Below are 16,586 nucleotides of genomic sequence, written 5' to 3' on the forward strand. Positions count from 1 at the left end.
TATTAGGAGGGAATTCTTGCAGTCAAAATGTTTCTTTTTTTGTGTGTGTGTGCATATAATACTTTCAAGTTTTGACTGATCAGCAATAAAATCCAAAATTCACCAACTTTTTCAGGGAAAGAAACATTAAAAACTAAATGACAATTCTTTTCTTACAGCAAAGCAGAGCACATGTATTGGCCCATCCAAACAGTATCAACATAATTGCTCAAAGCCTCAGTTCAGAAAACATTAAAACAAAAATAGCTGCTTTAGAAATCCTTGGAGCCATGTGTTTGGTACCTGGTGGACACCGTAAAGTTTTGGAATCAATGTTACATTATCAGAAGTATGCTTGTGAAAGAGCACGATTCCAAGTAAGTTAAAATTCTATTGCTGTTAAAGAAATACACATCTGTGCAACTTTTCTAACTCAAAATAACACCTTCCACAATCACATTATAACAGTAGGCTGACAATAAGTTCAAACAACCGTAAGTATAATTTTGAATATTATTTCAGCCATATTTTAATGTATACTATATACGGACATACACATGCATGTTATTACATGTACATGAAAATATGATCATAATGATGCACTGACACAAACATCAATGCAACATACATATAAGCTTAAAAGTGGGGTTATTCATGCAAGTAAGTTAATGATTAGCAATACTCACAAAGATACAGACAATATGTAATCACATATGAATTAAAACAAAAAAATATATACATATATAAATACATAGGTATTGTAAATTTTAGAGGTAATACTTGATAAGTGTAAGCACCTGTATATGCCAGATAGTGGCTGAGGAGAAAGAATATATTAAAACGTAAAATGAAAACAGAACACAAAGGATTCCGTGGTACACGTGTTTCAAGCTTTATACACAAACTGTCGTTGCATCATTATATGAGTATATAATTGATAGAAAGGATGGTTTAAAGCTATCTTCAGCCGCAAACATTTTCAGTCCCAAGATTACATCTCAAAGAAAAAAAAAATAGAGAGAGAAAAAGGAAAAGTCCACTTAGTATTATCCATTGTAATATGCTAATCCTTTAAATTGTTATATCTGCATAAATCTTCCTTGCTATTCAAAAATCTGTCCATATTGTACCACAATTCAGGGTAGAGTGAATGATAAATAGATTGGATTGTATATAACTAGCGTATATGAGATAGAAGGAGAAGATCAAAAATAAAAAGAAGTTAGAGGCTGAAACAATATAAAATACAAAATAAAACAATATAAAATAAGAGATAAAATATAAAAATAATAGAAGTCAAATCAAGAGTAATATAAGAAAAAAATACGGATAATAAAGTAAGATGCATATAAAAAAGATTTAGTAGGGTTGGAATAAGGTAATAAAGGAATTGTCATAAAGAAATAGAAGAAATAAAAGAGATGAAATAAAAGAAGTAAAGAAAATGAGGAATAAGAAAAAACCCCATAAAGTAGAAAAAGAGTACGGGATTCATTAATTCAATGCCGGAATAGTGGCAGGATGGATCAGACGAGGGAATTACCAATGAGAGAAGATGATGAAGTGATTATAACTTAAAAGTGGGGACTTAAGGATGACCTATGGTTATAGAACCTAGATTTCCAGGAGGATGAGCATCCAAGGTAGGTGAGGGTATTCGTTTCAGTAATTATTTCGCAAGAATAGACTGTTTTTTGCTAGGCAGTTTCCACGTAAAGGACATGTTGATGTTGTTACACAATTGCACCCAACTTTATAATTGTTAGGCTGTCTTATGCTTGCATGTGGAGAGTAACTGTTTATAGGATTGCTATCTTTGTTAGTTCTCGGGTGGTTAAGGTTTACACCTACATTGCTGTTACTATTATTGTTGTTACCTCTATTGGGGTTGTTCAAAGTTTCACTAGCTCTATTCTTTCTGCCGTTAAGACTGGTACTATATTTATTAATACAAAGAATATATATGCATGTATACACACATATATGTACATACTTACATCTACATGTGTATATAGATGCATATCAGGGTACAGGACGTTAGAACAATGAACTACAGACAATGGAACGAACACATAGGAAAACGGAAAGCCACTTGGAATATTCCTTCATCAGCTGCCTCTATTCTAACCCAACGTTTCAAAGATAAGGCAGAACGTACTCTAGAATAGTCTCTTCCTGAGTAGTGGATCAACCCACTAAACAGAGGATTCCAAGGTGGCAAACACAAACCAAGACAGGAAAAATTGGACAGTGAAAACAACATTAAAAAGCCGTACGGCTAAACGCGAATCTGATGTAGAACGCTAGTAGTTCGTCTTGCCTTCACAGCGGCTGGAGTGAAAAGAAAGTTGACCACAGGTCACTCGAGAGCAGAGAGGATGGTGGAGGGAGGAAGTGGAACAAGGAGGAAGAGACAGAAGTGTATAGCAGTGAAGTAGAAGCCAGGACAACAGAAGGGAGCAGAGCGAGAGGGGGAGATGGGTAAGAAGAAAGATAGATAGGTAGATAGATAGAGGGATAGATAGAAAGATAGAGAAAGAGAGGATGGTAGGGGGTGGGAAGTGGAACAAGGAGGAAGAGACAGAAGTGTATAGCAGTGAAGTAGAAGCCAGGATAACAGAAGGAAGCAGAGCGAGAGGGGGAGATGGGTAAGAAGAAAGATAGATAGGTAGATAGAGGAAGACAGATAGATAAATAGATAGGTAGGTAGATAGAAAGATAGATAGATAGATAGATAGAAAGATAGTCACGTCAGAATAATAAAGTACAGACTTACTTGCAAAAAGGACGTGTGCGTTCAATAATGTAATAATACAAAGAATATATATGCATGTATACACACATATATGTACAGCTCTATCAACAATATTATTAATTATATTGGAATTGTGGCTCGTATAATTATTGTCGCGATTACTATTTGAGGTGGAATAGGATATTTTATTAGTAGTAGTAGTAGTATCGAGCATAAATTAGGGACTTATTCAATAGGATAGGAGAGATGCTTGCATAGTAATTCAATATGTCGAATTGTATGAATGAAAAGTTTTTCTTACAGTTGATAGAGTTGAACTATTTTAAAACATCCTCAGTATTAACCCATATGTTGAGTGGGATGTGAGGTTTAATCCGGGGAATTACTCCGTCTTACTCAGTCTGCCTATATCTGACTTAGTTGGCCATATTAGCCTCACTTCTATGTTCTCTGAGAATCCTTTTTTATGGTCCTTAATGCTAATCCATGGTTCCTGGAGGATGAGAGGTTCGGTACTTTCTAGTAGATCTAGCTTGGTCATAACTTCTCTTATTTTGCTGTTGGTTTCTGCTCGTAACCTCTCTCTTATAGATAGAGATAAAATTGATATAATACTCTTAGCTAGGAAAACAATAATTGAATTCGAGGGTAAACTTTGGACTAGGTTTGACACCCCTGATAACTTTGATGTTGCTATGGGCTCGAGCGACTCAGCTCAGGTAACTGACTTAGTTGGAGCCTTTCTACTTAAGAGGCTATTCTCGGAGGTACCAGACCGTCAGTGGGGTCTATACAGAGACGACGCACTATTCATATACCCCACCAACAGCAAAAGTACCCTAGAAAGAATTAGGAAAAGGATTAGGCATTTTTTAAAATCATTTAATCTAAAACTTGAATTTATGACTAACTCTAAGATAGTTAATTTTTTAAATGCTACACTAGACATAGATAAAAGCCTTCACTACCCTTACAGAAAGCCAGAAGAAACTACAAGTTACATTAGCACACTATCCAATCACCCCCCCCCCCCCCACTCTATAATTAATACTAATGTCCAGGCTGTTTCTGATAGACTAACAAAATTATCCTCGAATGGAAACATTTTTAAAGATCATGCTCATCATTACAATCAATGCTGGGTACTCCCAGAAAATATCTTTTGTTAAAAACTTAAATTGTAAACCGCCTAAAGCATCAACCATGAGTAAAAATACATCATATAAACAAATTAGTAAATCTAGAGTTAATTCCTTAAATGGAGGTATAGAAAATAAGTCGAATAAAAACAAAAATAAAAGCACAGATACAACCAGTACTAATACAAATAGGCTTAAGATCAAAAATCATAAAGAAAAAAATTGTACCGATAATAGTTCAGTTAGAGAAAATCCTAACAATAGAAATAATAATAGCAATAGAAGAATTACTAAACAAAATAACAGTAAATTACGCAACTATATATGGTTTAACATACCATATAATGTAGCGGTTACAGGTAGATTATACAAGAAAATATTTTCAATTATATCAAATAACTTTCCACCCACTCATAGATATAACAGTATTCTTTCCACTAAAACTATTAGAATCTCATATTCGACCCTCCCCAATATGAAATGCCTTATATCTAAACATAATAAAACCAAAATAAAGAAAGCTAGATTAAGAATAAATAATAATTATCAGTCTAACCCCAATAATCCAAGAACTAATAATGATAGTATACAAACTAATAATCCTGAGAATTATAACATTGTTGATAATGGTAGTAATAATAATAATTATAACTCGCAGCTAAGCCCGGCTTCACCCAGTCAAAGAATGACGCGAAGAGAGAAACGAAGACATAAAAAAGAGGAAGAAGTGGATACGAAGTGGTGTTTGGGCGACGGATCTTGGTAGAAAAAAAAGAATGTCATGGTGAGTTAGTAAGGAGAGCAAAGCAAAACTGGACTTACGTGGCCTGGCAGGACAATGAAATTGCGGAGTTGAAATTGGAGCAGTTGAAGTTGCCGTTGTTATCATTGGAGTGCCTCTTGGTAAACAACATTCTACGTCCTTCCCTCGGGTGCACAAATAAAAGGACCATGGGGACAGCCAATGTACAGTTCTGTCAGATTCAAACCAACCGCTTGCACTGATTGTCCCTGTGCCTTGTTGATTGTCATGGGAAAGCAGAGTTTGATGGGAAATTGCATTTGTTTAAACTTGTAGGTCGTATTGGAGTGGGTAAGGGACATGGGACATGGGAGTTATAAGTATGTCTCAGCCAGTGGCTGGTTCATTCAAGATTGTTGCCTACAGAACTCGGGAGCACAATTTTTTGATAATCATCCACGTACCATTGCACATTATTGGAGCATCTAAATTCCTTAGCAGCATGATTGGCGCGCCAACTTTCAGATGCAGTTCATGAGCTGGTAGTTCTGCGGGTCTCCCCTTTTGTCAGATTTGTCATGGGCCGGTCAGTCTATCTCAGATACATGGGAAGCTGGATTAAATTTTTCATCAACCCAGGGGAGCCAAAATAAATTTTTTCAATGTCCAAGGGAAGCCAAATCGTGAAAAAGGTTGAGAAGTGCTGATCTATAACGATGGTTTTTATTTAGGCACATCGTAAAAGTAATTATAATGAACTGCTTAATATAAAGAAAGGTATATTTTTTCAAGCAAATACAGTTAGAAAAAATATTTACCATTTCAAGTCATCACTAAAAACAAAGCTCATCAATTTTTGAATGAAATAATAACTTTATTCTTTTATTCTAAGTTGTAAATTTTGCCCGAGAAATAAAGCAAATAATCACCAAATGCATTGTTAAAAATCTGCAACTCGATAGCAAATATCTCCAAATTGATTAGAAATGCATAAATTTAATAATAACAATGTTTTTGAGATTCCGGTTCGAATAACATGAGTGTTTTTGTTTCACTTTTGGCACCGTTACTAACCCGGCCGCAGCCGGCCGAGAGTACCCATTGTTATTTAAATGTATATTTGAACCCAAATCTCGTTAGTACATTTGTTAAAACACTTGATTTCACTTTGCAAACAGTTGAGTTATTGTATCCGACATTGTTTGGCGTGATATTTGAACTCAGTGAATTTTGGAAGATTTTTTTCCACATTTTTCGCGGCGTTAATTTTTTTCAACTTTGAAGATGGAGAGGAGTTTCATGCTATCAAGCAGTGATTCCGAATTTGAAGGTTTTTCAACAGAAGATATGGAGATATCTAAGAAAAGAATGAATGAGCTACAAAAGCACGTGGTGAACGATAATGAATCAGATATTTCTGTATCCGAAACTGAAAGCAGCGATTCTGAAAGCAGTGACGGCGACAGCGAGGATGATTTTATACCAGAATGGAGTAAAGATTTAAAAAATATTTTTATTAACAATATTTTCTGAGGAGACAGGGTTTACCCATAGTCTTTCTCAGGAAGCGAAACCTTTAGACTTCTTTTTCATGCTTATTTGAAATGATTACTGCGGAAACAAACCGTTACGCAGAATGTCAACAAACCGGAAAAAAAAGATAGCTTGTGGTTTCCTGCAACTGTAGATGAAATATGGGCATTTTTTGCCATAAATATTATTATGGGTATTAGACAGTTACCCAGAATAACAAATTACTGGAGCAATCAGGAACCTTTTGGCGATGAATATATTTCCAGTATTATGAACGAGTACGATTCGTGAAGCTGAACCAATATTTACATGTGAGAGACACTAGCAGTACCCCAGAGACAAAAATTATGCAATAGAATTGATTAAGAACCCTTTCTTTAATTATGTTCCAAATATCACATTAATATGTTGATAAATAAAAAAGTTACAGGTGTTTAATGAGACTAGTCTAAATTCATGATTATTTTAGAATTTAATTGAAACTCATGAGGGGTGTATTTTGGTCAGAAATATAGTAACGAAAGGGTTAAATAGTGGAGGAGATATGATGTTGCTGTGGGCTGGAAGTATGCAAGAAGTTAATATCTTTTTTTGACTAAAACACAACCGGGACCCTAAGTAAGACATGTGTAAAATTTGAATGAAATTGGTTGTGTAGTTCTGGAGATTTAAGGATTCACACAGACACACACACACAGACATACATTCTCAATTTTATATATGTATAGATGACAACAACACTATTAGGCCCTATGACCATATCCAAATATCAAATCACAGTTCAATAGATGAATCACTAAACCTAGACCCAACACAGGATAGTGGCACACCATATAGTACTTCCATGTTAAATAACGATACTGCTACTACTAATAGTATATCCAACTCCACCTCAAATAGTAATCACGACAATAATTATACAAGCTACAATTCCAATATAATTAATAATATTTACTCTTTTACTCTTTTACTTGTTTCAGTCATTTGACTGCGGCCATGCTGGAGCACCGCCTTTAGTCGAGCAAATTGACCCCAGGACTTATTCTTTGGAAGCCTAGTACTTATTCTATCAGTCTCTTTTGCCGAACCGCTAAGTTACAGGGACGTAAACACACCATCGGTTGTCAAACGATGCTGGGGGGACAAACACAGACACAAACATATACACACATACATATACATATATATATATATATATATATATATATATATATATATATATATATATATATATATATATACATATATACGATGGGCTTCTTTCAGTTTCCGTCTACCAAATCCACTCACAAGGCTTTGGTCGGCCCGAGATTATAGTAGAAGACACTTGCCCAAAGTGCCACGCAGTGGGAATGAACCTGGAACCATGTGGTTGGTAAGCAAGCTACTTACCACACAGCCACTCCTGCGCCTATATATTATTGATAGAACTAATAAATATAGTACCAGTCTTAACGGCAGAAAGAATAGAGCTAGTGAAACTTTGAACAACCCCAATAGAGGTAACAACAATAATAGTAACAGCAATGTAGGTGTAAACCTTAACCACCCGAGAACTAACAAAGATAACAATCCTATAAACAGTTACCCTCCACATGCAAGCATAAGACGGCCTAACAATTATAAAGTTGGGTGCAATTGTTTAACAACATCAGCATGTCCTTTACGTGGAAACTGCCTAGCAAAAAACATAGTCTATTCTTGCGAAATAATTACTGAAACGAATACCCTCACCTCCCTTGGATGCTCATCCTCCTAGAAATCTAGGTTCTATAACCATAGGTCATCATTTAGACTCAGGCATAAGTCTAATAGCACTTCATTATCATGTAGAATATGGGAACTTAAAGACAAAAATATTAACTTTAACCTTAGATGGTCCATAGTTGGATCGGCAGCAACTTATAAAAATAATAGAACTGGTTGCCAGTTATGTTCCTTAGAACTATTGAAAATCATTAGATTCTCTGAAAAGAACAAGCTAATTAATAAGAGATCAGAATTCAAACCAACTTGTATACATAAACTGATTAAAACCTTTAAATACTATAATCCTGAAGTCCCTACTTTTAAGTTATAATCACTTCATCATCTTCTCTCATTGGTAATTCCCTCGTCTGATCCATCCTGCCACTATTCCGACATTGAATTAATGAATCCCGTACTCTACCCCCAACAACTTAACTATTTGCTTTAATTATTCAGTTTACCCTCACCTAGCTAGATTCTGACCCCATATAGTACACACATACTTAACAATCCGAGATCCCTAATCCCATTTTTAGAGCAAAATTACTAAATAATTTAGTCACTGGCTCTAAAATTTTGAATAACACTACAATACACAAAGGTAACATTAAATAACACTCATCACTTCAATGTTTATAACAATATTATACTAGTATTCAGTAGGAGATACAAACCCAGACTCTTTTAACTTCATATAGCAATATATAAATGAATAAAATACGATTATAGTAGTAGTTGCACTATGACATATAATTTACACAAACTGATAAGCCAAAATTTCCCCAATCACAATATTTTTCCAATCAATGTACTTTTTCAAACCACTATATTATTATTATTATTATTGTTATTGTTATTTTTTATTACTATTACATTATATAATACATTATTACTATTATATTACTACTATTATAATTGTTCCCCATACTTATAATTTTAATTTTTAACTTCAACCCTAATTTTCTTCTTTATATTTTCTAACCTTTTTTTACATTTTCTAATTTTTCTTTTTTTAGTTTTTATATTTTCTAATTACTCTTTACCACTTCCATCATTATTATTTATTTATTTATCTTCTAAGTAAGTGTATGTGCCCATATTATAGATAAGTTCATATAGTTAAGTTGTAGTGGTGTGTTTTGGGTAAACTGACCACTCATCACAAGGATATCATATTTCAACCCTAGTCTAGCTAAGAAATTGTTTGTTTTTCTGCCATTTAGTATCTTATCTCTTTATCTCTTTTTCTACTTTATGGGTTTTTTTTCTTATTCCTCATTTTCTTTACTTCTTTTGTTTCATCTCTTTTATTTCTTCTATTTCTTTATCCCAATTCCTTTTGTAGCAAACTCATAAGAGGCGGAGAGAGAACGTAAGTTCGTTTGCCCAAACATGAGAAATTATTGATTTCTCATTGGTTGGGGGTTGCTGCCCATATGCGAATTATGAACTTCGTTGAAGGGGTCTTTCATGAAGTTGCGGTTCTGTGATTCGTGTATGAGTGATTGTAAGAGCTCTGATTTTTGGCAAACTCTCCAGTGTTCGTTGGACGGCCACTCAGGTCCACGACACTCACCCTTTTGAGTGTGGGCTAATATGTATGCCATGTTCAATACTCAAATCCGACAATATTGAATTGTCGTGAAACCTTATAGTTAGAATGAGAAATTAGTTGATGTAAAATTTAAGTCATAATTCTCTACGATGAAATGACTTGTTCCTAAATTTCTATAATGTAAAAAAAATGTATATAATAAATTAATGTAGAAACTTAATTCCTTTTACTTTTCATTTCTTTGAACTTGTTGAATTTATTTTTGTATATTAATGAAACTGTATTTTTTTATGTGTAACAGTCAAAAAAATATAATCTATATCTTCAACATACATGTACGTAATGTACGCACATTCAGCGTTTTGGTATGATACATCATAACATTTACGCAGCCTAAACTAAGAGTTATGCTTAGTGATAAATACTTATAATTAAGTTATAAGTAACAAGATTATCATTATAGCTTTTAATTAATAAACAATAATATTTGTTATAACTTACGAATGAAAGTATTGTAAATAAAGATATAGTATATCTCACACTTCAACGATCTGTTGTGATAACCAACCTCCATAAAAAAACTGGTGACCCTGACGTCTAAACTGTGTAAACTGACAATCTCTTCTCTGCCATGTATATCCAGAGTCATAGTTTCATTCCCTCTGATATTAATTCTTGGACTCATGTTTTCGTATGTAACGATGCTACTCATAATTCACTGAAATATAAATACACTGGACCTTTTAAAGTCTTGTCAATTAAAGATAAAACTATGACTCTGGATATACATGGCAGAGAAGAGATTATCAGTTTAGACAGAGTAAAAAAAGCATTTAGACCAGTATCCTTGTCATGGAAATGATGATGCAAGCGATACATCACAGAACAAAATGAAACAGAACGATACATCTCGGAAAATGAAACAGAGCGATATTCAAAACAGCAAACCTAACGTTGACGGAAATGCTAAAAAGTCAATATTAAAATCACATACCAGCGAAAAGAAAACTAGAAGCGGTAGAAATGTAGATTTTCCCAAGAGACTTTCACAATTTGTTTGACTATATTCCTCATAAACTTTTGTATTCTGGAAATTTTTGTTATAAAAATTTTTTTTTAGTTCCGGAAATTGAACAATGTGAAGAACACTGTTGTTTATGTGCGGTTATTTTCACTTTATTTCCTTTATTACCTTATTCCAACCCTACTAAATCTTTTTTATATGCATCTTACTTTATTATCCATATTTTTTTCTTATATTACTCTCGATTTGACTTCTATTATTTTTATATTTTATCTCTTATTTTATATTGTTTTATTTCGTATTTTATATTGTTTCAGCCTCTAACTTTTTTAAATTTTTGATCTTCTTCTATCTCATATACGCTAGTTATATGCAATCCAATCTAGTTATCATTCACTCTACCCTAAATTGTGGTATAATATGGACAGATTTTTGAATATCAAGGAAGATTTATGCAGATATAACAATTTAAAGGATAAGCATATTACAATGGATAATACTAAGTGGACTTTTCCTTTTTCTCTCTCTCTATTTTTATTTCTTTGAGATGTAATCTTGGGACTGAAAATGTTTGCAGCTGAAGATAGCTTTAAACCATCCTTTCTATCAATTATATACTCATATAATGATGCAACGACAGTTTGTGTATAAAGCTTGAAACACGTGTACCGCGGAATCCTTTGTGTTCTGTTTTCATTTTACGTTTTAATATATGTAAATACATGTATACATGATGACTGCCTCATCTTGTCAGGCAATAGTTGTCTTACATTCAGTTTGATTATGATTCATCCTTACATGTACATGGAAATGACTTTTCACATCACACATCCATTGATTACATAAAATACAAAATGGATCAAGGAAACAACTGTACATCATTGAATTTAAGTGACAGAGGCTTGTGAGACACTTTTGCCCCCTTCACAGTCACTATAGTAGGTTTCAGTGACAAGCATTGCAAAATGACCAGTACTACTTTGACTGCAAGTTTTATGCTAGTGTATCTTTCTTCTAGAAGAGCTACCCTCTCCGTGGCTTTGTCAAAAATAATAGGAGCCTTTCCAATCTCTGCAAAATCCATTTAACTCATAGATGGCACCCTGACAGGTACTACTATTCTAGGTCAGAACAGACCCGAGAGTAATGGCAATTATGGAGTGACTCCATGCTACCCACAACTCCTGAACTGAAGCCTCATCACCAGATGCAGTTTAATGTCATACCCAAGACATATATACATATACACATATACTGATTCTTAACTCAATCATTGTAAAAAAAGACATTTGAACAACTTTTTTTGCAGTGTTTTAATTTTTTTATGTGTCATTTGCAATGGAAATTGAATGTCAAGAGCACAGTTGCTTGTGGAGGAGAGTATTCACAGTATCAGAGTGTTCTATATTCTATCATTTTAGTAGCAGCTGGATTTTCATATAGAAAGAGCCAAATTATAAAAAAATAAGAGTATGAATTACAAATATCTTCATTAGCTGAAAGTTGCATAATTCTATGTGAAATACCTTTTATGAAAGAATTAATTATGGAGTGGGGTGATTGGAGAATTTGCTAACATTTCTAGTGGTTTCCTCTGATTTTCTCTAGGGGTATTATAGTCTGGATTTAAGGTTTAATGAGATGTCTAAGAAGTTAACTATTTTTGTTCCTTGTTCAAAAGTTAAGTCAGAGTTAAAATTACAGATGAATTTTCTAATTTTTTTTACGTGTTCTTTCTAGTATAACTTTACTATTAGTAGGTAATAAGAGCCATGTCATCCCTATAAAGACCACCATGAAGATCTGGGAATTCTTTAGTGAAGCAATGTAAAAGGTAGATTCCTACAATGTCAGTAGCCTGGGCTGAGTCACTCGACCCCGTGGCTATATCAAAGTTGTCAGGGGTATTGCCTTTCGTCCACAACCTACCTTCAAATTCAATTACAGTTCCTCTAGCTAGTAGAATAATATCAATCTTATTCTTTGTCATGGATGTGAAGTTTCTTGCAAAAATAAGGGCCTTATTTAGGACTATAGGGGAATAGTATGCATTTGAATAGTATGCATTTATATCAAATTGAAGGAATGAGTACTTCAATTCTGTAACGATTTAAACCAGGAGATAACTTCCTTGGTGTTAGACCGTAATTCAAGTTGAATTTTTGGAATAAATTTTGGTATAATCTTATCTAGGATAGACTTCTTAAGTTAACCAATATCTGATCTGGTAAGACCCATGAGTTTAAATGAAGGTCTTTCCTAAAAACATTCCTTATGGTCTTATAAAGTAATCTGAGGTTTGCAGGGTGTAAATGGGTTCAGTTCTATCAGATAGTTTAAGATCCTCCATGGTTTTCTTCACCTCAGAGTTTATCTTTTTTAGGGTTCTTTCATTCATAACTTTGTACTTAGCATTTAGTTCCTTGAGTATAAGGGTTCTATATGTGCTATAATCAATCCTATATAAGTTTCCTGTTTTGTCAGCTGGTATAATCAGTCCAGGCTTGGTTTTCAGACTTTTTATAAAATCCATAAGCTTTCTTTGGTATGGTTTTTCTGAAATGAGTGATTCCCAAATTTAACATTTGAGATCATCTGGAAGATGTCATTTTAAAATCCTTCAAATAGTTGGTTGGGGGTGGGGTTCCTTCTGCAACTGAAGATCTTATTTAAGTTGCTATCGCAGTCATTTGTTCTGTAGTTATTAGTTTTATTCTTAATTTCCCAATGGTATGCCTTCCACCTTATTCTTCATACAAACTTGTTGGTTTTATGTATGAGTAGGCCCATATACAAGTCCTTGCTGTGGATGGGGATATTGTTCATTGAGAAATTAACTTTGACCTTATCCATCTTGTTGAAAAATTTAAGTACCATAAGCACTGTTTCAGTGGTTTATTGACGTATAAAATAATGATGATGATAATGAGGTTTCTTGAACATATAGCAGTATAAGTAAGAGAAGTCTGGGTGATGTTATTATACTGACTTCTACTAATTCTGGTGTACCTAATGGCCTGATTAAAATGCTCATACTTGACAATGAAGTATATAGAAATAGCATGGGGATTAATTATAACCTTCTAAATTGTGTAGTGAAATTAGAAAGCCCCCAAAATTCCTTAATAATAAAGGCGACACAAGAAATCTTTCGAGCGGGATTGTTGCCAGTGCCCCTGGACTGGCTCATGTGCGAGCAACACGTGATATCTTTCGAGCGAGACCGTTGCCAGTGCCCCTGGACTGGCTCTTGTGCAGGTGACACATGAAATGTTTCGAGCGGGATCATTGCCAGTGCCCCTGGACTGGCTCATGTGCGGGCGACACATGAAATCTTTCGAGCGAGATCGTTGCCGGTGCCCCTGGGCCGGCTTGCGGGTGACACAGGTTTTTTCGAGCGAGGTCGTTGCCGGTGCCCCCGGACTGGCTCATGTGCGGGCGACACGTGAAATCTTTCGAGCGGGATTGTTGCCAGTGCCCATAGATTGGCTCTTGTGCGGGTGACACATGAGGTTTTTTCGAGCGGGGTCATTGCCGGTGCCCCCGGACTGGCTCATGTGCGGGCGACACATGAAATCTTTTGAGCGGGATCGTTGCCAGTGCCCCTGGACTGGCTCATGTGCAGGCGACACATGATATCTTTCGTGCGAGATCGTTGCCAGTGCCCATGGACTGGCTCTTGTGCGAGTGACACATGAGGTTTTTCGAGCGAGATCGTTGCCGGTGCCCCTGGACTGGCTCATGTGCGGGTGACACATGAAATCGTTCAAGCGGGATCGTTGCCAGTGCCCCTGGACTGGCTCATGTGCGGGCGACACATGAAATCTTTCGAGCGGGATCGTTGCCAGTGCCCCTGGACTGGCTCTTGTGCTGGTGACACATGAAATTTCTTCAAGCGAGATCGTTGCCGGTGCCGCTGAACTGGCTCTTGTGTGGGGTTCTGGGATTTTTCGAGCGGGATCGTTGCTGGTGCCCCTGGGCTGGCTCTTGTGCGGGTGGCACATAAAAGACACCATTCCGAGCGTGGCCGTTTTCATGCTATGACCCTTCTGTGACCTTAATCACCTGATTCAGCAGTTTGATACCCTTGTAGTTATTGCTATTTAAAGCATCACCTTTACCCTTGTAGCAGTTCACTATGGTGCTGCCACACCATCATGAACTACCTGGTTTACAATATGGGTGACTAGGCCCTAGCCCACACCACCAGATGTTTTAAGCATCTCTGCAGTGATTCCTGATGGGCTGGAGGCTTTTCCTGGCCTCATACTCTTAATTGCTTTATCTACCATGGTGCTGTCTATTCGGATAGCTGGTCCCTCTTCTGGGTTAACATTTGGCAGGCTCTCCTCTTCCCATTCATTCTCCATGTTGAGCAGTCTTTCATAATGGCTTCTCCAAGCCTCTTTCTTTTCCGAATCATTAAGAGCAAGTGCACCATCATCCATATGGACACATTTCTCTCCTGTGACATAACAATTTTCTCTCACAAACTGTCTTACAATCTGAAATACTTCAGTTCTTTGGTCCTCACATTGCTGGACATTAGCAAACTTCTTTTCAGCCTCCCTTCTGGCCATCTGGTACAGTTCCCTGCTATCCCTACTCTTCTAGGCTTTCCATGCCTGTTTCTTTGCTCTAATGGCTTTGTCTACTGTATTATTCCACGACCATGTTACTCTAGGTCTGGAAGGGACTTTGCATCATCCGCAGACTTGGTCTGTGGCACTCAGTAAACTGTCCCGTAGGAATTTCCAGCTACCTTCTATGTTCGAGATGTATAACTCCTCCTCCCTCTCATCAAATTTTTTGATGAGGATGTCCCTAAATCTCTGACCATGTGAAAGGTTCTTTAGCTTCCAAATCCTTCTTTTCTGGATTGGTCTGCTTCTTGGCATCCTTTTGGCCTTGAGTCTAAAGTCTCTAATGACTAGTCTATGCTGGGGGGGTACGTTCTTCACCCGGGAGAGTCTTTGTGTTTAAGAGCAACCCTGTATCCCACTGTTTGGTGAGGATGAAATCAATCTGGCTAGAAGAGTCACATTATTGATAGGTTATCAGGTGTCCGTCTGGCTTCCTGATGTTAGTGTTGCAGATTTAAAGGTTACATGCATCACAGAACTCCAATAGCCTAGTTCCCTCATCATTTCGGGAACCAATACCATGGCTCCCATGTACACCAGTGAAGATACCAGATTGCTGTCCAACATGCCCATTAAAATCTCAAGCCACAAAGATGAGGTCATTGCCACTCATCTTTGAGGTAGCCTGTAGAAGGGTATCATAAAAATGGTCCTTCTGATCATTTGGTAGGCCCGCTTGTGGGGCATAGGCAGAGATAATTGTAGCTATGCTGTTAACCCCTATACTTGGCTTTTATGGACTTGGAGAAAGCCTTTGACAGGGTTCCCCCGATCCCTTAACTGTCAAAGGTTATAATGGACACAGGTTCGTGTGTCACATAGCTAACTAGAGGTGATGGCCTCTTGGAGCTAACCAACGACAGCATTCGTTCTATTTTTCTGGACTGCCATGTTAGCTTGTCGATAACTGTTAACATCCAGTACTGCTGCCATAGTCTCCTTTAGAGAGACTTAGAAATATTAATATTTCTATTATATATATATATATATATATATATATATATATATATATATATATATATATATATATAGGGGGTACGGAGATGCACTTGCATAGCAAGTGACCTGATCTGAGATCTTGTGCTGGAACGAAAACAATTGCAGCGTGGAAGGTGTTTATAAGTCATTTAAAATAACACACAAAATCTGTTAGATTCACTTCAACATTTAAATTTAATTTGTCAAAATATTTTCGTCGCTTTGTGACCGCGACCTGTTCACTGACAAAATTCTGTGCTGCTTCACAAAATTTTGTCAGTGAACTGGTCGCGGTCTCAAAGCGACGAAAATATTTTGACAAATTAAATTTAAATGTTGAAGTGAATCTAACGGATTTTGTGTGTTATTTTAAATGGCTTATAAACACCTTCCACGCTGCAATTGTATGTATATATATATATATATATATATATACATATATATATATATATATATATATATATATATATATATATATATATATATATA

At 35.8% G+C, this 16,586-nt stretch overlaps 1 protein-coding gene across 1 annotated transcript in view; it reads left to right on the top strand.

The window, feature by feature from the left end:
* Window positions 1–16,586, top strand: part of LOC106880744 (disheveled-associated activator of morphogenesis 1) — a 129,049-nt gene that overhangs the window by 62,385 nt on the left and 50,078 nt on the right. Inside the window, exon 10 of the mRNA XM_089348382.1 lies at window positions 141–356. Within this exon, the coding sequence (XP_089204508.1) occupies window positions 141–356 (216 nt within the window). The remainder of the gene's footprint in view (window positions 1–140; window positions 357–16,586) is intronic.

This window comes from Octopus bimaculoides, chromosome 3, assembly GCF_046866305.1.
Source record: "Octopus bimaculoides isolate indiv1 chromosome 3, ASM4686630v1, whole genome shotgun sequence".
In the NCBI taxonomy this organism is placed as follows: domain Eukaryota; kingdom Metazoa; phylum Mollusca; class Cephalopoda; order Octopoda; family Octopodidae; genus Octopus; species Octopus bimaculoides.